This window comes from Anopheles coustani, chromosome 2 (genome assembly GCF_943734705.1).
Source record: "Anopheles coustani chromosome 2, idAnoCousDA_361_x.2, whole genome shotgun sequence".
NCBI lineage: Eukaryota > Metazoa > Arthropoda > Insecta > Diptera > Culicidae > Anopheles > Anopheles coustani.
This window is the reverse complement of record NC_071289.1, coordinates 32,904,000-32,927,449: the sequence shown is the minus strand read 5'-3', so window position 1 is coordinate 32,927,449 and position 23,450 is coordinate 32,904,000. Positions and strand designations below refer to the sequence as shown.

Here is a 23,450-nt window from a genome sequence, read left to right as displayed (position 1 = left end):
ATGAATGTAGTGGTGGTGATACGATATTAAAGCGTAAAGCTTTACTACACTAGATCTACCAGAACAGGTCAAAAGGTAAAAAAATTTTTTTTTTTAATAATTCGTTCTGATGAAGATTTGTCACCCAAATGCTACTCATGATTTTAATCTTAATATACATTTACAAAAATAAACAAAACAGTTGATAAAGCCATTGAACATTACGTCTTCACGCCTTATCTCCGCGAGTCTCGCATTGACATAGTTTTGGTCAGTTATGGGTTAATCTCTGATGACGGAGGAAATAAATATAGGGCGGAACAAAATTTCAAAATTGTTACTTCCGAAAGCGATTGTTTACAACCCATATATTTGTGTTCCGATGTGTTGGTGCTCCGTAGGGGGAGTTTCCATTCGCGTGATTGCATCGCCGCTAATCAAATAGTGTGCCAGCCTGCTCTTCGCAGGTCCATCCCGCATCGACATGCACAGAACCTTGACAGTGAGAGATAAACTTCTTGAAAGCGGGAAGTCAATGACAAGAAATGTGAAGTAATTTCTTAAACACTGACACAGTTCCCCTTCTCTCGTTCAAAACCACTGCAGAGATGTCTATAAAAGGAGCCCGAAATCGTTTTCAAGGTTTGTTTTACTCGAACGGTGCCAGACGTTGTAGTGGACACCCGGTGATTAGTTGTTCGGCAAGTAATAAGCGATCGTTTGTCAGGCTGACAACATGTTTGTCTATACGCTCGGCCTATTTGCGGTGGTTATTTTCCTCGGCCTACGGTACGTTTACTCCTATTGGGATCGTCATGGCCTGCCGAACCTGAAACCAGAAATTCCGTTCGGCAACCTCCGAAAGCTCGCGGAGAAAAAGGAATCATTCGGGGTGGCGGTAAACGAACTGTACCAGAGGACAACGGGTCAGCTTGTCGGTGTGTATCTGTTCTTCCGCCCGGCCATCCTTATCCGTGATCCTCACCTGGCGAAGCGGATAATGGGGACCGACTTCCAGCACTTCCACGATCGTGGTGTCTTCTGTGACGAGCAGAAAGATCCCATGTCGGCACACCTGTTTGCATTGCCTGGGCAGAAATGGAAACAGCTGCGGGGAAAGCTGACCCCCACATTCACCTCAGGACAACTGCGCCACATGATGCCGACGTTCTTGGACGTAAGCAGTAAACTGCAGTGCTATCTGGAGGAGCTAGTTGGGGAGGGAAAAATCGTCGACATGCGTGACATCAGCGCACGCTACGTGCTGGACGTGATCGCGTCCGTTTTCTTCGGCTTCGAAGCGAATTGCATCCGCAACCCCGATGATCCGTTTCGCGATGCCCTTCGCGATCTTAACAATCCGGACAGTTTCGTGAACAATATTCGAAATGCGGCCGTGTTCATCTGCCCGGGGTTGTTGAAATTGACGGGACTTAATTCATTGCCGCCTACGATGCACAAGTTTGCGACCGACGTAGTCGCGTACCATCTTAACCAACGCGAACAGACCCAGACTAGCCGCAAAGACTTCATCCAGCTGCTAATCGATCTGCGCCGTGAAGCCGGAAGCAAGGGCGAAGAGCCGATGTCGATTGAGCAGTGTGCGGCCAATGTGTTTCTGTTCTACGCCGCAGGAGTGGACACCTCCACCGGGGTGATCTCATACACACTCCATGAGTTCACCCACAATCCGGAAGTGATGGCAAAGGCTAGGCAAGAGATCGATGAGACACTGGAGCGCCATGGCGGTAAGATCACGTACGAAAACATCATGGAGCTGAAGTATCTCGATCTGTGCATCAAGGAAACGCTTCGGAAATATCCCGGTTTGCCGATCCTCAATCGCGAGTGCACTCAAGACTATCGAGTTCCAGATAGTGATGTTGTCATTCGAAAAGGAATGCAAATGGTTATTCCTTTGCTCGCAATAAGTATGAACGAGAAATACTTCCCGGATCCAGAGCTGTACTCCCCAGAACGGTTCGATGAGAGTACGATAAACCATGATTCAGACGCTTATTATCCCTTCGGAGTAGGACCACGTAATTGCATTGGTATGATTATAAAATTCAAACCTCTGAAAAAATTAAAAACCAATTACAAATCTCCTTTTCATCCTCAGGTCTTCGGCAGGGTATTCTGTTGTCGAAAATAGCTCTAGCACTTATGCTTTCCAAGTTTAACTTCCACGCAACAAATCCCCAGAAAGTGCTTTTTGAAGCGGTATCCATTTCGCTTGCTCCCAAAGGTGGGCTTCCGATGAGGATCGAGTTACGGGAGGATAAAATGAAATAATCTGTGATATAGCGGGTGGAGGAATGGTTACTAAGGTTGTCTTATATGAAATTGCTATCTTGAAACGTTAGTTAATAGAAACTATAATGTCTATAAGCAAGATGAAATTGAAAGGGTTTCAACGAACAGCGTATGTACAATAAAACAGATAATGTTAAAATCTGGGACAATAATCGATGCATCTAATTCCTTGGATTGCTAGCCGAACGGTTAATTCATCGGAGTCAGCAGTAAACAATATTTGTATATAACAATTTTATGTGATACGTTAAAATTATCTTTGACTTTACTTGACTTTTACTAATGCCTTTTATGCATATCTAATTAGAAACAAAGTGTGCAGCAGCGTCTCTGGACGTACTTCAAATTTACTACCATTGTTGGTTTATCGCATATAATTAAACGGTCATCATTTTTAACATTTGCGATCTGAGCAATGCAAACACAATTTCGTATGCTAAACATGCGAAAGCCATGGTTAGCCAAGATATTATCTTACGTTTCCCGCTACAGAGTTGTCAAATTGTCTTTCAAAAATTCACTGCCCGCTTTCTTTTATCGCTGCCAGTTTAATGGCCAACTTATGCGAACTTCTAACACGATGTGCTGTGTCTTCATTGCATTCTTGCAATTCTTTATTGGCAAAACATGGAGCTAAACGCGTCTGCTGCTCTGCAGTAATATTATTCAGTCAACGTTTGATCGCCGAAAAGATGACTAAAGTACTGGTGCACCTGTCAGTGAAATGAGTTATATTTAACAAATAGTTCCTTACTTCAAAATAGAAAACTGTTTCAAAACAAATGCTATTCCTCCCAGATACCGGTTATTGAAGATTCTAAAAAAGAATCAAGGAATATTCCAGAGAGCACCACGTGCCGCAAGTATACGAACGTACACATCGAGATAGAGATAATTTCGATGGCTTCACACTCACCTCCAGATGTTGTTCAAACTGGAACCATTGCGTGCTGGTCTGTGTCAAAATAATCAGCGAACCGGTTTTCGTTCGCGCACACCATGATTTGGTCAGATTCAATAAAAGGTTGAGCCCGGCGTCGCTTGAGTTTATTCCTGTTCTGGCAAGCCAAGAACAACCTTGCCAGATTCTGACGTTTCAAAACATCCAGTGCTAATTTGTGTTTCTCGTGCATCAACGGTGATAACATGTTCGTTTACACACTCGGTCTCGTCGCGGTAGTGCTTTTCCTCGGCCTCAAATACATCTACTCGTATTGGGATCGAAATGGACTGCCAAACCTCAAACCTGAGATACCGTTCGGGAACCTTCGCACCCTGGCAGAGAAGAAGGAATCGTTTGGTATCGCCATCAACAACCTGTACCTTCGGTCCACCGAAAGGTTGGTCGGTGTATATTTGTTCTTCCGTCCGGCCATCCTCATCCGGGATCCACATCTTGCCAAGCGGATAATGCTCAACGATTTCCAGTACTTCCACGATCGAGGCGTCTACTGTAACGAAGAGCGTGACCCACTGTCGTCCAATCTGTTCGCCCTACCCGGCCAGCGCTGGAAGAACCTGCGTGCACGTCTCACGCCGACCTTCACGTCGGGGCAATTGCGCAACATGATGCCGACGTTTCTGGACGTGGGCAAGAAGCTGATGAACCAGATGGAGAAGCTTGTGGAGCGAGAAACGGTGCTCGAAATGCGTGATGTGACGTCACGGTTTGTGCTGGAAATAGTGGCTTCCGTGTTTTTTGGTTTCGAAGCGAACTGCATTGAAAACTCGGACGACCCCTTCCGAACTACGCTACGTCGTGTCAACGGGCAGGTTAGCTTCGTAAATAACATTCGCTCAGCTGGTGTATTTATCTGTCCGGCCTTGTTGAAGATCACCGGATTGAGCTCACTGCCTCCGGAACTGATCAAATTCGTGATGGAGCTGATCACGTACCAGATCCACCATCGAGAAAACAACAAGATCACCCGGAAGGACTTCATCCAGCTGTTGATTGATCTGCGTCAGGAAGCACAGAACAATGGAGAAAAGATGACAATCGAGCAGTGTGCGGCCAATGTGTTCCTCTTCTACGTTGCCGGAGCCGAAACGTCTACCGCCACCATTTCATTTACGCTCCACGAACTCTCACACAATCCGGAAGTGATGGCGAAACTGCAACTGGAAATCGATGAGATGCTCGAACGCAACGGTGGTGAAATTACGTACGAAAACATAAAAGGCATGAAGTATCTCGATCATTGCGTCAAGGAAACGCTTCGGAAATACCCCGGTTTGCCGATTCTTAATCGCGAGTGCACTCAAGACTATCGAGTTCCAGACAGTGACGTCGTCATTCGAAAAGGCATGCAGGTGATCATTCCATTGCTCGGAATCAGCATGAACGAGAAATACTTCCCGGATCCAGAGCTTTACTCTCCGGAACGCTTCGATGAGGAAACGATGAACCACGATCCAGACGCATACTATCCTTTCGGTGCTGGGCCACGTAATTGCATCGGTAAGAAATCCCTGATGCACCTAAAATAATCCTTGATATCTAAGTCTTATCGCACTCTATATTTACAGGTCTCCGACAAGGCGTTCTGGTGGCGAAGATTGGTATCATACTACTGCTTTCCAAGTACAACTTCCGTCCCAGCATACCATCGAAGATCAAATTCGCAGCAGCTACAGTTCCTCTCGCTCCGGAAGACGGTTTACCGATGAAGGTAGAGCGCCGAATCTGAACGTATTGGTGAAGCTCGTGTGATATGTCTTGCCTTTAACCGTAAATTTGTAAGATATTACTTATGCATTTGTAGCTGTTATCGACTGTTGTACTGATATAGTTATAATTATTGAATGATAAAAGTAATAAAAAATGATCTATCATATTATTTCAAACTTTATTTTCTCTCTCTCTGTACGTTAAATAAATAAATATATTGTGTTTTACCAACCAACTATTGCCTTTTGCTGACTATTGAAATAAAAGTTGTATTTGGAGGAGGTTAAGTCACTTTTTATGAACGGCTTGGAAATAATAAGATCGCGTGTATATTAGTACGCATTGGATCTATTATCACTACTTCTTAAATGGTACTACATCTAAGTTGGAAAATTATTTTCACCAGTGATAGAACGGTATGCTATGAATTGGAAGCCAGCCTTTCGCAAAACTCCGCCTTGATATTTTTGCTTAAATTTTATTGCCTTCCTAATCATATAAATAAATAAAATTAAGATTCATTATCGCTGTAGACCCAGATTTAAGCTCCTCTTCGGTAAACATCTACAAATGCGCATATCTCGGTTATCTTATCTTACTCTTGATTTAGCCACACGCCGAAAGCATGACTTCGAAGAACCTAGAAATCATGACTCGCTTAAAAGCAGAAAATTGTCAAGTCATAGTGGCGGGTTTGGACCGAGTTTATGCCAGTCATTGCCGTTGTAGCACACTCATAGCACACTGGCCAATACAAGAACGTCCTCGACCTAAGATAACACCCCATTGCACGCAGAAGGTGGTGAGAGTGAAACACGGTGCATTGTGATTACCAGTCTGATTGATGATTTCGTCATTGTTTACTCGTGTAGCGTATGCTTACTGTCTCTTGCCAATCGTTATCAAGTAGTTGCTAGAGTATTAAGAAAGTGTTTGTGAGTTGATTCGAAAATGGGTGGACAAAAAGTGTATTTCAAGTCTTATCACCACGATTGATGCAAAAAGAATTTCCAACTCGTTTTATGAGACGCATCTCACAACAAACACACATAACCTAATCTTTTTGACCTTTCACAACAATCACAGCAATAAACATACGTTTTCAACTTTTCTGATCGATTTCAGATGCCAAAATTAGACCTAAAGTCCACTGGCGATCAAAAAAGCAACCAAGATGTGACTGTTGTATTCTATTTTCCCACTCGTAGATGAACTTTAAGAACATGTCAGAGTAGACCACAGCCTCTACACGAGAAAACTGAAGCGTGTGTTGGTGAACGTTCTTTAACGAATTTAGATGCGAAGCAGTTCATCCAACACTGGAAAAGTTCGCAATTACTGACAGATGGGTTTTCCGAAACTGAAAATTCAGATCTAAGCGTATCAAAGGATGAGATATCGTTTTCGATGGAAAGGCATGATTTGGGTACTGTTCAAATATCTTTTCCCATGTAGAAGACATATATTTTCCGAACCATTTCGGGCATTATTTTTCACCTGAACGCGCAAACTTGGCCTGCAGGTTTACTTCCTGACATGCAAGCGTTCATGCAAGACATGTCAAAATGTCATATCAATATCTAATGATTACATCTCCAGGCTACCCTCCGACGAGTTTTTGGAAAACCCTCAATTCAAAGAAACAATCACTGTGAAATGGAATGGAAAGACAATTCATAAACTTTTCCTCCTGACATCAGCAGACCTATGCCAAAGTACGTCAGAAAAAGAAAGCCTAACGATACATACAAATTCTTCCCATCAAACCCGGCAAAACCGATTCGCCGATCGATTTCCGGCAACCGCACAAATTTCCCCGGTCGTACGCACTCAACACATTCCACGACGGAGGTAAAGGAGGATTTTCCTGCTAAACATTTCCACTCGTCCTGTTCCGGTCGCCAAAGTGCCAATGGCGCACGTAGCGTAGATTCATTTTAACACACACCCTTACACACCGGTCAATAGAACCAGTCAAGGGAAGGGAAAGACGGAACAAGGATCGTCCGAATGATGGGTGCTTCCTTGTAATACCTCATAATTTGGACCATTCGTTGTCGCTACCCGCTGTTTCCCCGGATGGAATGAAAAGGGCAATGCGAGAAAGTGAAAAAAAAATGTGGAGAAAAGCTGCGCAATCAAAATCTTTACTCCTCCGGAACCGAGACCAAGAGACGATGAGGCGGAATTCTCTATTTTTTCATAACGGTAAAGGTCCGGAGATGTCTTTCAGGAGGCACCGGAGAAATAATGGGGAAAAAAGTTAGGCGTTATCGGTCTAAAAATTTTAAATGAGCTCAAATTTCCTCCTTAAATCATCATCCTAGCGTGTTGGAGAGTGGCCAGTCTTGACGTCGTACCGGTTTCGCTCGTACGCACTTTGGCTTCTGGTTACATCTTCACTGAATGTAAACCTTGAGAGCAAGACGGATGCCTGCTTCATTTCACACCGCTTGCCATCAAGCCAATCCTGGGAGAAATCACAATGCACCGCTGATGGAAAACTCCCATTCCCAGCCGGCATCAGACAAAGTTCAAAGAATTTACTTGACTTTTGTAGGCGGTCCGCATTTACGGGTTTTCGTGGTCGAGATGAGAAGACGAGAAGGATGGAATACCAAATATAAAATATGACGTTGTGGCGCGGTTGTAAACGCCAAAGGGCGGTGAGAGTTATTAGGGAAATAAAGAAAAAGACCGAGAGGAAGCACAATGCAGCAACGAGGTGAAGTGGAAAATGAAATATAATTTAATGCCGCAAGGAGAACCGGAAAATGGTTTGCACCGGAGAATCTGCCAAAAAGGAAAGCAAAATGAAACGTTAAACATACGGCTGTTTCTTAGCCTGCTAAGATCCAAATCCAACGAGGCATGAAGCGAAAGGAAAGCTACTGCTAAACGGGAACAAAACGAGGTTTACGTCTCGCAAACAGTCTCCCCAACGATTCCGTGGCTTGAATTGCCCAGGCAGTGACGTTGTTTCGGCATTTTTCATGCACACGCTGAAAATGGCATTCGTACGGGAAGGGGAAAGCCCACCGAAGCCAAACTGGAGCGATTGATGGAAAGGTGGAAGAAAATTGTTTAACGAGTTTCGCGATCCACCGTTGTAGGGTTTGAAATGTTTGCCCTGACGCCCATTTTAGTGCCATCGTTCGGAGGTTTCGTCGAAAGCACCTCGGGCACCGAACGGTTTTGGGCTTGACTTTGGCTTTTCCCAAGTTTACCAAAGTGTGCCACCCTCAGGGCAGACGGGGCGGTCGGATGTAAACCGTTCGAAAGATTCCTCGTCCCGGCCGGGAAAGCTAATTATGTAATGGTGGAAAAATGTTTCCGACTTCATTAGTGTGAGTGTGAAAATGCTGTAACGACCAACACAGGGGGCGACAAGTCTGGATGGAGGAAGCGCACCGTCAGCTCATATGTTGTTTGCTGACATATTTATCATTGTGCCGTCGAGCTAAATGTACGCTGTCCGGAAGCTTGCAGTATGCAACCAAAACCCTTAGCATACGTACGCTACACGAGGAAAGACCTCGGAAGGAAATTCTGCCTTGGGGTTTGGTCGTGTTTGTAGATATGCGTCCATAAAACATAATTTACTAGAAGAAGTTTTGCAATTCGTCTTCCAAGAAATCCGCTGATCTTCCGTTATAGCTAGCTGAACTACGGATAAGGATTGCGGCAGAGATTGGTTAAAATTTAAGAATACTTCAAGTGTTGCTCTGAACATTTGAACAAAACATGAAAAAACTTCAAGCAAACATTTTTACAGCTTTTTTAAACATTGATTATTTCAACTGTGTGAATAATTCTTTTGACGCTTTATAACGATAAAAACGCTGAACACAACTTCGCCAACAGTTATCTTTCCTGTTTTGTGATTAAAAATATAAAATATAATAATTATTTTCATCCCAAGATACACGGACCTATATTGCTTACTTTCGAATGTAACTCATAAATTTTGGCCACTTCAAAGTGCATCCACTGTGAGCGATACACTGTTACTACAAAGCAACTCATAATGACACAGGGATAGTCTTCGTCATGGACGTTGCTCAGGCGACGGGACGGGTTCTGCGAAACCAAATGAACATGTTCTGAGGAAGTCTGCCGTGATATTTACTTCCCGCAGCTGACATTTATTTTGTGCTACTCGTGTGCCGTCGAAGCAAGCCCAATTCCCGAGGCAAATAACCTCCCGTCGGGCACAATGTTCGACAGAAGCAAGACAAAGATCAAACTAGAAGGTCTGGCACGGGGAGAGGATAGACAGGAGAATTGTGTTTCTCGATGGGAGGAGTTTGAAAAATTAATCATTAGCAAAAACCTTTCCCCACTGCTAGACGGAAGTCGCTACGGTCGTTTAGTAGGGCAACGTCATATCGTCGTCTCTGGTCCTTGGAGCTATTGTTCCTAGCTTTTCGGAGGAACTTGTTCTAGGTGCTTCAGGCGATCGCTTGCCTTCACCGACCAAAGGAATGCCAATGGGGACAATGCCATCCCTCAGCCGTCGATGACAAATTCGTCGACACTAGCAGCCTGCAGCATGAAAATGCGCCCTAATCCTTTATGATTGAGTGCCCATAGTTTTCCCAACTGCCGGATTGAGCCGGTTCGAGCAACGAGCTTTTTCGAGTAGAAGCATCTATCATTTCGGACAGTAAGAGACATGATTTGGAGAAACGCTGCTTAAAGAGGCCCATACAGTTGAATTTCCTATTTACTTCAATTTGAAAACATGTTTCTGCTCGGTGCGGTACTGAAAATGTCGGCAAAGAATATTTTCTTAGTTTGTATGCCAAAAACAAACTTTGATAAAAATAAAGTCGAATATATTCAAATCGAAGCTTGTATCTAAACCACAGATAACAAAAACTGCGAGCGGCAATCGGAATGGTTCCGGTGTACGATACAGTTCCTTCCAATTTCCGGTCGTATCGGCACTACCCACGTAAGCTTTCCGATCAATGATTTATGATGGTTTTTCTACCAGAAATACGCTGTAAAATTGATTCTCGCACAACATTTATCGTCATCGAGGAATTTGAATTTTATTTCGCTGCTCTGACGCAGCACAGGAAATGAGATCAACATCGATATCAACATTTTTCAACGATGAAAGCCAAGAAGATGAGTTGGTTTAACTTGAAAAACTATTATATTATTTTAAAAATGGTTCTTAAACTGTTATCGGGTTAGTTGTCAAACGAGGAACAGTGCTATAGATTGGTGTATGTATTGATTGAATTTGAACATTTCATATTAAAATTGTGTTTTAGAGGGAAATTGAACAAATAACAATCATAGAATGTTAACACGACATACACGAAAATCCATTTGTTGAACAGTAAACAATTTAAATGTTAATTTAAAAGATTTTTAAAATAAAACAAAACAATGAATACAGGAAACTTTGTTGAAAAACAATGAACTCGTTTCCACTGGTTTTCAATTGAAATTCTTAAGCAAACCGCTCATAAGTTTCGTAAGGAACATTGTTCAATAACAGTATTGCCGATTATGGTTCGTGGCCATCCCCATCCTTTCCATTAAAAAGTTAGCGAACGTTCCATTACCGAGCGCTATCAATTTTTATCGCCATCGTCCAGACACTTTCAGCTGATCCGCGTTGACCGACCGGTTTTTCGCAACGTTCTCGAATGGGAAATGTTTTCCGCGGGTGAACATTGAGCATAAAAACCGGCCAATCACGGCACACCGCAGACAATGGCACCTGATCCTCAAAATCCTATATCTCAGCTCACCCATAGCTTCCTCCCCGGTGGCGGGCCCGGGCCAGCGGACCTCGCACGCACTCGGCCGGAAGAATAACAATCATCATGAAGCACCTTTTATTATTCACATCTTTTGCTCGGTGCGCTCGGAAAAGCTGGCCCACTGCCACCTGGCCCAACATAATAGCCCGAAGGAACAGGAGCAAATTATGAATTCAAAATGTACGCTCCAGTGTACGCTCCCGGATCGGGTCGGACCTATTGACAAACAACGGCCCGAGGGGCCAGCAGGCATCCTACACACTGCGGAAAGCGTATCAACCGATGAAGGGTGGGGACCTCTTACGTTGGCCAGCTGGAAAAGCTTTTCTCTCTTGACGCACTACGGGGTTTGTGAAGCAAAACGCATGGGCAAACGATGCCAGATCCAGCGGCTCTTGACGAGAAACGTGAATTGAAGGAAAAGCCTCTCTCGAAATGAAAAAGGTAAGGATGTTTTTCCATTGTCACGACTTAAAGCTCTGTTCATTTGGTGTGACATGGAGTGAATTCTTAAACGCGCCATTTCTTTCAAACTGCTTTTGTTTTGTTTCCAAGTAAAACTAGAGACGAGGCATCGAATTAAAGCAACATTTTAAGAACCTTCAGCTTGAAGAGCTTCTTCAAGCGCACAATGGATTCATTTTCCGGCGGTGCTCTTTTTCCTGGTCATCCACGGTGCTGTTTTCGTCAGGAGGGAAGAATAAACCGTTCGAACAAAAACCTTCAAAACTTGTTTACGTCGAGGACTCTTCGCTAAAGTTCGTCTCAACGCTTGGCCGTTCGGTGGACGAGCTCGACGTAAATAGAAAATATATTTTCCCCAACCACCAGCAAGCTGTGGCCATTATTTTATCAGCCCGGGTGGTTCAAAGCTAATCAACAGCTCATTAATTTTACCCCCGGACAACAAACACCCGCCGCAGATCCATCGACGGCGTGAAACCGATCGGAATCCCCGCCTTACCGAGCCCAAGTCCGTGAACCGAATTCGAATTCCGATGCCACGTTTTACGATCCATATTTTCTCATTGAAACTTTTCTCATTCGTGCTGGTGTTGGAGGGGCCGATTTTTCATCACCGTTTTCATTTTTCGTTTCTTTGTGTGAATAATTACAATGAGGTACTTCTACCAAGAGCGCCAAGTCGAAGGAATGGGACGTGCGTTTGGAATCGGGGGGATCGGTCATTCACGGGAAAACTCTTCACGAAGTGGAAAATATTAAAATTTATACCCAAAACATTTCGAGCCATAAATCATACTCTTACCCAGCGTGGCACGATGGTTCGCTACCGAAGGAGCCGGATTGATGGTACCACTCGTTACACTTGCAGATCAGGGGATCTAAAAAAATCAAAACCCCTTGGACGATTGCCCCACCCCCTACGCTTTCTTCTCACGCTCCCTTCGTTTACGATTCAGGTGGGTTTTCGAAGAGAAATGATCCAACGGAAAGTTCCATGGCGCTTTGCGTTGCGATACGACCGGGAGTTCGTGGGAATATGCTTCACCCACAACAACCGTCCCACAGTTCGTGCAACATGTGTGGCTTTACCGGCATCAATCTCGCTTCAGCCTCACAGCATCATTGTTTAGGAGTTTCGCATATTTCATTGTTTTCCCTCCGATGGTTTGCTACATTCTGCGCCCTCGGTGTGTGGTTTGCAGCGAATCAAAAGTTAATTTGAAGTTTATATTTGATTTATACCGTTGCGATGGCGAAAACCACCGTGCGCAAGAAATGGTGCACGTCGCGAAATTCTAGTAAAACTTCGACCTTCACGCGATCCACGATTCATCGGAGTTTGGTACGCTGTCCCAAGAAAAGTCGTTTTGATTTAGGAGTCTCAAAGGAATCTTTTTATCCTAAAACATATACCATTTGATGCAACCATCCGAAGGAACCATATCACCCAACCTCAAATTATAAATTCGACTTAGTACCATTATTTTCCAGTCACGTGTTCCGATTTGCGTAACATATTAAGACATTGACGCTCGTGCTGATTTGCCAACCCGTTTCGGCATCGTTGAATATTATTACATCGCTCATTACACCCGGGTGGATCGTCGCCGAAAGTAGGTTGGATAGATGGGCCATTGTCAAGATTTTTGCGCCAGTATCACGTAGATGGCATTAAATTCAAATTTTGAACGCATACTCCGTCGCCAAACCAGGCACCCTTCTCTGCGGCTCCGGTCCAGTACCAAACATTACTGAGCTGGAACCAGTCAGGAGACATTTTCGGTGGATATTCCGTTTTGGATATTCTCGAGTTCGACCAATCCAGCGTCAACTGGCAATATGGGTACTCCATAATCCATACAGTCCGTTGTCCATAGCAGTGTGTGGCAGGGAATGTGTTGGGGTGTGTAGTATATCAACCTTGTGCATGCATCATTCTGCATCAACCCTGCACTAATGTCAACGTGTGACAGATGTGACAACGGTATGAGACAGGAACTAAAGCTTGTCAAGTGCAGAGGGCATTCATGTTCCGACGATCGACAGAGAAAGACACGATATTACAATCTGGCGACGAGGATTTTGGAAAGGTGAGAATAGAAAAATGAAGGTATACGATAATATAGAAGTAGCCAGAGAGAAAAGTTGTCTATGGCATCACGGAAATGACAGTGGTAACGCGAATAGAGATAAATTCAAGCGCAGCATTGTTCAAGCGCAGTGGAAAGAAGTGGCTGTGAATTGTAAAAAAAGGTGTGCTCCACTGTTCTGTTCGAGAGCTGGAAGCTATTCAAACGATTCTCAGAACAGTCGTGAAGGCAAGAATTCAGTCGCTGGAGGGGAGGATTGGCGGAAACTTTGGTGTTTCTCCAGAACAATTGCGAGAATTGAAGATAGAATTCTCCATGTATTAGTAGATTTCGGCGGAAACGAGCGTGTTTCCCCAGAAAAGGAGATCGCGAGAATTCGGAAGTGAGATTCTCCATGTTTGGGTAGTTGATCGGCGGAAACTTAAGTGTTTCTCCAGAATAATCGCGAGAATTGAAGATAGAATTCTCTATGTATTAGTAGATTTCGGCGGAAACAAGCGTGTTTCCCCAGAAGAGGAGATCGCGAGAATTCGGAAGTGAGATTCTCCATGTTTGGGTAGTTGATCGGCGGAAACTTAAGTGTTTCTCCAGAATAATCGCGAGAATTGAAGATAGAATTCTCCATGTATTAGTAGATTTCGGCGGAAACGAACGTGTTTCCCCAGAAGAGGAGATCGCGAGAATTCGGAAGTGAGATTCTCCATGTTTGGGTAGTTGAACGGCGGAAACTTAAGTGTTTCTCCAGAATGAACGCGAGAATTGAAGATTGAATTCTCCATGTATTAGTAAATTTCGGCGGAAACGAACGTGTTTCCACAGAAGAGGAGATTGAGAGAATTCAAAAGCGGAATTCTCTATGCTGGAGTAGTCGATTGGCGGAAACTTTAGTGTTTCTCCAGAAAGCGTGGAATTGCGAGAAATTGAGGTTAGTAGTCGATTCGGCATGCGTTCGCAGAACATGCATCATTGTGAGAATCAGAGGTTGCCAAGTGGAATGGAGACCGGAGAAAGGAATTCGTGGATTATTGGTTGGAATTGGTATTGGGGAAAATAGTTGGTCATATTCCCCACAGAAAATTAAGTTGTTTTGTTGTGTTTGCAAGACGCAAGGCCAGTGCCAGCATTCCGGTGTGACCGGATCGAAACCGGCAAACTTGCCATGGAATGGAAAGAATGGAAGGAAGCATTAGAGTGCTTTTTCGCGGCGTACGACATACACGGCCAGTCGGAAAAGAGAGCCAAGCTCCTACATCTCGGAGGACCTGCACTGCAACGTGTGTTCCGAAACTTGAAAGACTGATCACGTTCCGTTAGTGATGTTGGACCCACAATGGTATGATGACGCGATAGAAAAACTAGACGAGTTTTTCGCACCTCATCATCAAGCCACAACAGAACGACAAAATCTTCGTTTGATGAAGCAAAAATCAGGAGAACGGTTCGCGGATTTTTTTGATCCGGCTAAAGCAACAAGTGTCTCAGTGTGGATTTGAGAGGTATGGTTCCGAGGTATGTTCCGTCTTGCGTGACATCTACTTAATCCATGCGGTGGTTGAAGGATGCTCCTCAAATGAAGTCCGACGCAGAATTTTGCTGAGAGATTTGCCTTTCTCAGAAATCGAGGCTTTAGGAATCGCACAACAAAGTGTGGATCAGCAAATAGTGGAGATGAAAACGGGACCACCTGCTGAAAAAGTTTTTAAAATAGAGCAAGGACGCTCGAAGGAGAACTCTAGATCAAGAGACACATATCTGGCGGGAACAAGACAAGCAAATGCCAAGCGAAATATAAACGCTTGTTACAACTGTGGTAAGCTTGAACATTTTGCCGCCTCACCTGTTTGCCCGGCTCGGGGAAAGGAATGTCAAAACTGCAATTGGGTCATTTCGAACAGATGTGCCAGAAGCCAAAACAGCCGACGGAAAAAGGCTCAAAGAGGCGCATCCGAACAATTGAGTTATCACCAAACGCGAAACAAGTGAAAGCAGATTCTGATGAGCCTGACCCAAAAGTTTACTACGCGTTCTACTCGGGGAATGAATCGAATGTCATAAAGTGTGTGATTGGAGGAATTTCTTAGGAAATGCTGGTTGGAAGCCAAACCCCACTCAAAATTCTAGGAGCATTCGTAGCGGAGATTGCGGTTGGAGAACAACGGATCCAAGCAGAGTTTCTGGTTGTAGACGGAGGACAGCGTTGTTTATTAGGAGATAAGACTGCTAAGCAGCTGGGGGTGCTGAAAGTTGGAATTAATATAAACAACGTGCAAGGATGTCCGTTCCCGAAAATGAATGGCATAAAAGCTAAGATCCAGATGAACCCGCAAATGGCCCCAGTGTATCAGCCGATGCGACGAATTCCTGTGCCATTGGAAGCCGCAGTCGACCGTAAGTTGGACGATTTATTAAAACGAGATATAATTGAGATTAAGAGAGGACCAACAACGTGGGTATCACCACTGGTCCTAGTTGGGAAGTCGAATGGGGAGCCTCGTTTGTGTCTCGATCTGCGCAGAGTTAAAGAAGCAGTCTTAAGGGAACATCATCCAATGCCTTCAGTAGATGATTACTTGGCCAAGTTAGGACGTGGGAGGTTGTGGAGCAAGTTAGATATCAAAGAAGCATTCCTGCAGATAGAGTTAGAGGAAGATTCGAGAGACGCGACAACTTTTATAACACGACGTGGTTTGTACCGATTCAAGCGTCTGCCATTTGGGTTGGTAACAGCCCCAGAGCTATTCCAAAAAGCAATGGATGAGACCCTAACCGGTTGTGATGGAACAGTTTGGTATCTGGATGACGTGTTGATTGAAGGACAACATTTGCAGGAACACGATATCCGATTGGAAAAGGTTCTAAGTCGATTGAAAAAACGGGGAATCGAGTTGAATTGGAAGAAATGTCAGTTACGCCTTTTTGAATTAGAGTTCTTAGGACACAAGCTGAGTCAAGAAGGAATTAGGCCTGCAAATAGCAAAATCCTAGTTATCCAATCATTTCGAGAACCAAAAAAATGAAGCGGAAGAGCGTAGTTTCCTAGGGCTGGCAAACTATTTGAATAAGTTTGTTCCAATGCTTGCTACCCTAGATGAACCATTGCACCGATTGCTCCATAAAGATATCAAATTTGAATGGACTGAAGAACATGCAAAAGCTTTCAATGATATAAAAGAAGCTATGGGAAAGATAGATAACCTGGGTTTCTATCGAGTAGAGGACCGAACAGCAGTAATCACGGATGCCAGTCCGTACGGTTTAGGAGCCACTCTTATTCAGTTCGATGAAGCTGACAATCATCGGGTTATTAGTTTTGCTTCTAAAGCATTAACTGATACAGAGCGCCGTTACTGCCAGACGGAAAAAGAAGCACTGGCAATTGTTTGGGGTGTGGAGCGATTTCAATATTACCTCCTGGGGAAATCTTTCGACATATTTACGGACTGCAAGGCACTGAGTTTTCTTTTCTCACCGCGATCAAAACCGTGTGCACGCATAGAGAGGTGGGTACTACGACTACAAGCGTTTGACTACAAGATTATTTTCATGTCAGGGAAAAGCAATGTAGCTGATGTGCTATCTCGTCTACCAGTACAAGAAGCAGTACCGTTCGACCCATCAGAAGAAATATTTGTTCGAGAGGTTGTTATGTACGCGACAAGTTCCACAGCGTTGATTTGGCATAGTATCAAGGAAGAAAGCAAGGCAGATCTAGAAATACAAGAAGTGTTAGGACTATTAGCATGTGGAGAGATCGAGAAATTGACGATAACTTATCGGGTGATAGCGAATGAGTTATGTGAATTGAAAGGAGTGCTCTTACGTGGAGACAGAATAATTGTTCCAAATTCGTTAAGGAACAAGGTACTGACTACAGCTCATGACGGTCACCCAGGAATTACAATGATGAAAAACCATCTGAGGTCTCATGTTTGGTGGCCAAAAATGGATGCGCAGGTGGAACAATTTGTAAAGAATTGTCGTGGTTGTATGCTTGTAGGAGCACCAGAATCTCCTGAGCCATTGCAGCGAAGTCAACTACCCGTTTCGCCATGACACAAAATTTCGTTAGATTTTCTAGGTCCCTTACCAGAGGGACAACACTTGTTGGTAGTAATTGATTGTTACAGTCGATTCATGGAAGTGTGTGAAATGGAATCGACAACTACCAGTGACATAATCAGAGAGTTATCGATAATATTCAGTCGGTATGGAATCCCAGCAGCGATGAAAGCTGATAATGCACCCCAGTTTAGTGGCGATTGTCTTGAATTAAAAGAGTTTTGCGAAGCGAATGGTGCGAAACTTATGAATACGATACCTTATTAGCCTCAATCGAACGGGGAAGTAGAGCGTCAGAACCGCTCGATTCTGAAACGCCTGCGTATATCGCAAGAACTGGGACGAGACTGGAGACAGGAATTGTACCATTATTTGTTAACTTATCATGCAACCAAACATCCGGCCACCGGAAAATCTCCAGGAGAAATAATGTTTGGTCGACGCATCAAAAGTAAATTGCCCACCATTTCCTCTTTTCAGGAAGATGTGGAAGTAAGAGATAGGGACGCATTGGTAAAAGAGAAGGGAAAGCAGTATGCCGATAAACGGCGCGGGGCGAAGAGAAGCCAGATCGAGGAAGGTGATCACGTGTTAGCCAAAAATATGAGGAAAACCAACAAACTAGAGACGGAGTTCAGAAATGAAAAATTTATTGTCCGCCGTAAAATGGGCAGGGATACGATCATCCAGTCAAAGGAAACCGGTAATGAGTACAGGAGAAGCTCAGCTCATCTCAAAAAGATAGAAGGGCTTTCTTCAACGGAATTAGTAGATACAGGTTCGACAGATAACAGAAATTCAAATCCGAACAAACGAGTTAGACAACCACCGAGAAAGTACCACGAATTTATAGCACATTAGAGTTCTATCGAGAACGTTCAGTTAAGAGGGACAATAATTTTGAATTAACACAGTAGAAATAAAGATAGCTAACCGAAGCGTACACATTTATTTATACAAAGGGAGGGTTGTAGTATATCAACCTTGTGCATGCATCATTCTGCATCAACCCTGCACTAATGTCAACGTGTGACAGATGTGACAACGGTATGAGACAGGAACTAAAGCTTGTCAAGTGCAGAGGGCATTCATGTTCCGACGATCGACAGAGAAAGACACGATATTACAGGGTGGATGGAGGAAGGGGGAGAGTACTCGAACGTTGCCAAAAAGGGCCACGGTGACCCTTTTCCAGTCGATTGTTTTGGCCTCCGGTTGTAAGGCCGAACGGCCTGGAAATGGGACTGAAAAGGGTTCAACGAAGCGTTCTGAGGTGGCACGAGGGCAAACCAAATGCGTCGGCGAGTCGCAATGTCGATTGTGGCAGGCGAAATTATTCCAGATTTACGAGACCAGGGAATTCGGAGGCGACTCCAGTGCCCACCCAAACCCAAACAACCCCCCCTTCAACCGGAGGGGTTCGCACGTAACGACAATAAAGTACAAATTTATTCATGATTCGTTTGAGTCTGAAAAGGCATTAAGTCTTGCCTAGATCCAGGATCCTCCACGCCCGGATCACCGGGGAGGTTGACGGGGGCGCAGAGGGAAGGACATCCTGCCATTATTTGTTTTCGATCTTAGGGACACTGGGAGAATGGAGCGGAAGGGAGCGGAGGGAGGCACTGAAGCGTTTCGAAGCGGAACCCAACTGTCCGACTTTTACGAGAATAAAAAATGGCAAGGAACCGCATCCGCTTCCAATGTTCTCCTGGCAAGGAGCCACCCGGCCAGTAACGAAGCGTACTCACAACTAAGGCCAACATTGTGCATACATGGAGTTACCCTGGGGGCATTCTCAGAGTCTCCAAAACAACAGAGCACGGACTGATTATGGGAGTTGTAATTCTATTTACATTTTCCCCCGTTGCCCCCGGGGTGGACCGACATGGCGCAGACAACTGCATTCCGGAGCTCGTTGTTATGCATTGCCATATTCATCAAAGTCACCTCAAGTTTACCCGACCGGTGTCGGAGCCTAACAAAGCGACACACTGATTGTGCAAACAGGAAATTTCTGTTTGGATATCATTTTTCTCCTGCCGTAAATGTCCACACGAGCAGCAGTTGGACAAACAACTGCACAAACTCTAGTGTAACTACGAACTATAAATATCACCTGCCGGGGTGAGTCCTATCAATCGTACCTTCAGCTAGATAGTGAAATGATGAAGATGGCATCCAAAACGAGCTTTATTCTAATTGCTTTCGGGATGATCTGTCTGCTTCAGGTGAGTTGGATTCGGGTTGCTGTGTTCATCGGAGCACCGGGATAACGGTCTCCCTTTCTTGTCATCACAGACCACCCCTATCAGTGCCACAAACAAACACGCGGGCGAGCTGCTCAAGGCGTTCCGAAGAATCCAGTTCGATTGGACGAAAAAGAGCTTCTATCTTCAGAGCGCCAAGTTCGGCGTGCAGGTGCAGCTGCGGGAGCCGTTGGTGAAGAAGGCGCTCGGTTTGTCGGACGACGTTAACGTAAGTCGTCGCCAAGATTTCTCCATGATCTCGTCTACCGTTCTTAAATAACCTACCGCTACCTCTGTGGTACTTTTCGCCCTTCGTCAGCTTTCCACGCCATGCCTCGACCAGATGGTGACCAAAGTGCACGACCTGGAGGGCACATTCTACGCCGGATTCAGCTATGGCTGCGAGAACCGCGACCAACAGTACACGGTGGAGTGTTTGGAGACGGCCAAGCCCAACTATTTGAGCGGTCTGGAGGAGCTTCGTAGCGAGACCGAAAAGTGCTTGGAGGCCAAGTGAACGACAGGTGAAGACGGTGAACAGGACTGCGCAAAAGGGTCGCTGTTTATTTCGAATTACCCTTTTCCTAATTGGACCGTGTTGCGTGCACTTGTATCTGAAGTAATAAATAAATCATGAAACGAATGGCAAATGTTTGGCATAAATTTATTGGGGGCTGGCTAAGACAGTTGGAAGATTATTTGAGAAAATGTTTTGTTACTATCTTATCGATCCACTCCACTAAATCAGATATTCAATTTGAAACGATTTATTCGTTGCTTTAGGTGTTGATTTATTTTGTTCGTTTTATATAGTTATGCTGAAGATATGGCATGACCGCAAGTAACGAGACACAGTGTTCCCAGTGATCTCATGGTCAAAAAAACATGAGCTTCACGTACCGTATGGACAAGCTCCAAGACCAGCACCTTCGGAAAGCCAATTAGTTGTAGTCTTGAGGCGAAGATAGTTGTAATGAAGGAATAACAAACAAAATTACAATTATACAGTGATATGCCATGGCGTATTATTGATAGCATAGTTTCAATAGCATTTTTTAAACAAATAAGAGTAATTTAATACATTGGAACAAATTATCAACATTTTGTATCTTGCACTAAGTTAAAAATGACACTTGCATATTGATAATGTAGGTTTTAGACCAGTGGTGTCAAACTCGTTTGACCTCGCGGGCCACATTTCGCCCCAAAATAGGTTCGCGGGCCAAAACGTTAAATTGATTGGATTGATGAAAATATGTTCTTATCAGTGTTGTTTGATCCAAACAGTCAATCGTGTTTAACACCTTCAAATTTTTTAAATATTATATTACTTCTTATAAAATTTACAACTTTCAGTAAAAGATAAATTTTCTTTAACACTATTGTGCATTTTGGTAAAGATTTAAAAAAAGTAAATGAGCGTAATTATTACAGCTAAATTATTGCTCCACATCTGTTATTTTATTTAGAATGCTCTTATAGTTCATGACGTTTGTTTTGCATGAACACTATTTAGTCGCTTGTCTCGAAAATCTGTGTGAAATCTTTGCTCTTGTCAACCGCAATATATCGGCGTGATGTGGATCAAAGTTATGTATCACTTTCTTACAGAAATTGTTGCAATTGACGTTCGTTCAGTTCTCTTGCAAATCATTCAATTCAACAAAAGAAATTTTGCTATTCAAACAAAAGCTAATACTAAAAGATCCAAACTTTCGATGTATTGCTTCAAAGAGGTCGCGGGCCGGATCCGATGTTCTTGCGGGCCGTATGTTTGACATCCCTGCTTTAGACAAATAAAACTGTACCAGATACGACTACCCGTCATCATGATTGTTTTATGGTTGATTGTATTGGCTTGAATCAATCAAAGTCAGAAAAAGTTTACTCAAAAACATAGAAAACCCATTATGAATACATGCATTATTTCTTTAAATCAGCTGACCAAACTAAAATACTCGTTATCACGCACGCATTCCTCGTATAAATGCAACCATGTGTTTCTCAACCCCATCATTGATAGCTTCGTTGTTTCCCATATAAAAATGCACTTTAAAATAACCCTGGTTTTGGTTATTTCAGTCATTATATGTTTTTTGCAGGTCAGAAAGCATGTGAAAAGTTTAACCTTGTTTATTTACACATTTTCTTTGTGGTTCTTTCAGGTGAGCCCCACCGATGCCACATTCCAGCACGCCAAAGATGTGTTGGAGTACTTCAAAAGAATTCGGCTGGACAAAACGAAGAACAGCGTGTACAAGTCCTACGTTAAATACGGCGTACGCAACGTTCTGCGAAATCCACTCCTCACGAAGGCCGGCTGTCTTAAGAAGGAAGTAAAGGTAAGTAAACGTACGAAATGTTATTAACTCGTCGGGATTAGATCTGTGAATTCAGTAATCCAAGCACAAACGTACGCGAATATTCCCCAGCTTTCCTCCGACTGCCTGAACCGCATGGTGGACAAGGCGAGGCAGCATGAGAATAAATTTTATGCAAAGTTCACCTACGCCTGCAAGGGGCATGCCGAATATTCGGCCGCGTGTCTCGAGTCCGCCCGGCCACAATATTACCGCCGACTGAGGGCCCTCGTTGCGCAGACAGAAAAGTGCTGGAAACTGTAGAACCCAGTTTTTTTTTCTTATTCGATTAACTTGAACGCTGTTCTATCCAAACCCGCGCTAGAGCCGGTTGACCTGCTAGGCTGTTTTTCGTAAGGCTTCAAATAAACTCAGAGACACTTAATTGTGCAAAAAATGAAAACTTCCTCTCAATTTTATCAAGCATTTCCTCTTTTTCGTTCCAATTGCAAATGAAAGGAATTATTGAAACAATGTTATGTCAACATGCTGCTTAACGACCCATCGCTTGAGCTCGTCCAGCCGAAGACCCGACTTTTCACATCCCAGACCAGATCTTCTCCGAGCTGATGATTTGGGTTGGCCAAGCTCCTCCTTAAAAGGGTCAGCCTGTTGTTCTAAGCCAGTCCAAAGCTTTCCAGAAAAGAAAAAAAACACCTCAACTGGAAGCTGGAAATAATAACCGTTAGTCGTCCCTCGAGGACTGAACGGTCGAATCACCCCTAATAACGAAGCGTCGTAGCCAAACGAACCGGTTGCCTTTGCCAGCGTGGGCTGGGGTGTAAAAAAGGGAGTTATTAAAATAGCGCTGCTTTGTCTCGCAAACGAACGAAGGTCCATTCTGCTACGACCCCTTGAGGGTAAATGAAGTGAAGAAGAAATAATAAAAGATGCGTAAAGTGACGATAAATAAAGCTGCAAAAACAAACTCAAACACAATAATGGACGATAAAGGCTTTCATTAAGGATGTAATGAAAGAACATTCAATTAGTTTCTTTGCACACAGTCAAAAGGAAAGGGAGCAAAAACTCGTCTTTGGCGAAGGACTGTATTTGAAAGAGTTTAAACAAACTTCAAGGTTTATTTAAAGAGATACGCTGCACGCTTATCGCATCATTCGCATTGTTTTAAGCTAAGTTCAATCATATCAGGAAGGATAAAATATCATTCGAACCTACAGAGAAAGTAAAAGTTCAACATTTAAAATGACTGAAAGCTGGTTGAATTCGTAGTAGCCTTTATTTAAAATGCTTAACATAAATAAACTATTATGGTAATCACTTTGGGATCAGCCACTGGTCGAATTGAATTGGGCCTATTTCTTCCTCGAAAACAAAACTACATTGTTCTCTTTGCTAAACATTCCAAACCAGATTGACCACACGTGGTCGTTATTAAACCCGGGTTCTCGTTTTCGACTTTGCAGAAGCAGAATAGCTCAGATAGATCCGATGACCGGTATCACAAATACGATCCT

At 43.8% G+C, this 23,450-nt stretch overlaps 4 protein-coding genes across 4 annotated transcripts; all 4 read left to right on the top strand.

The window, feature by feature from the left end:
* The first annotated feature begins 712 nt into the window (after positions 1-712).
* On the top strand, positions 713-2,434 carry LOC131267571 (cytochrome P450 6d3-like). The gene is made up of 2 exons (XM_058270477.1): positions 713-2,033; positions 2,102-2,434. The coding sequence occupies exons 1-2, from the start codon at positions 716-718 to the stop codon at positions 2,272-2,274; spliced, it is 1,491 nt and encodes a 496-aa protein (XP_058126460.1). The 5' UTR covers positions 713-715; the 3' UTR covers positions 2,275-2,434.
* Positions 2,435-3,441: 1,007 nt separating this feature from the next.
* Positions 3,442-5,129, top strand: LOC131267568 (cytochrome P450 6d3-like). The gene is made up of 2 exons (XM_058270474.1): positions 3,442-4,756; positions 4,825-5,129. Exons 1-2 carry the CDS (start codon positions 3,442-3,444, stop codon positions 4,983-4,985), a joined length of 1,476 nt encoding a protein of 491 aa, XP_058126457.1. The 3' UTR covers positions 4,986-5,129.
* A 14,384-nt stretch (positions 5,130-19,513) lies between these two features.
* LOC131267572 (uncharacterized) lies at positions 19,514-20,262 on the top strand. Its single transcript, XM_058270478.1, has 3 exons — positions 19,514-19,594; positions 19,665-19,841; positions 19,932-20,262. The coding sequence occupies exons 1-3, from the start codon at positions 19,529-19,531 to the stop codon at positions 20,127-20,129; spliced, it is 441 nt and encodes a 146-aa protein (XP_058126461.1). The 5' UTR covers positions 19,514-19,528; the 3' UTR covers positions 20,130-20,262.
* Positions 20,263-21,641: 1,379 nt separating this feature from the next.
* Positions 21,642-22,369, top strand: LOC131267574 (uncharacterized). Its single transcript, XM_058270479.1, has 3 exons — positions 21,642-21,714; positions 21,778-21,954; positions 22,045-22,369. Exons 1-3 carry the CDS (start codon positions 21,658-21,660, stop codon positions 22,234-22,236), a joined length of 426 nt encoding a protein of 141 aa, XP_058126462.1. The 5' UTR covers positions 21,642-21,657; the 3' UTR covers positions 22,237-22,369.
* Positions 22,370-23,450: the final 1,081 nt, after the last annotated feature.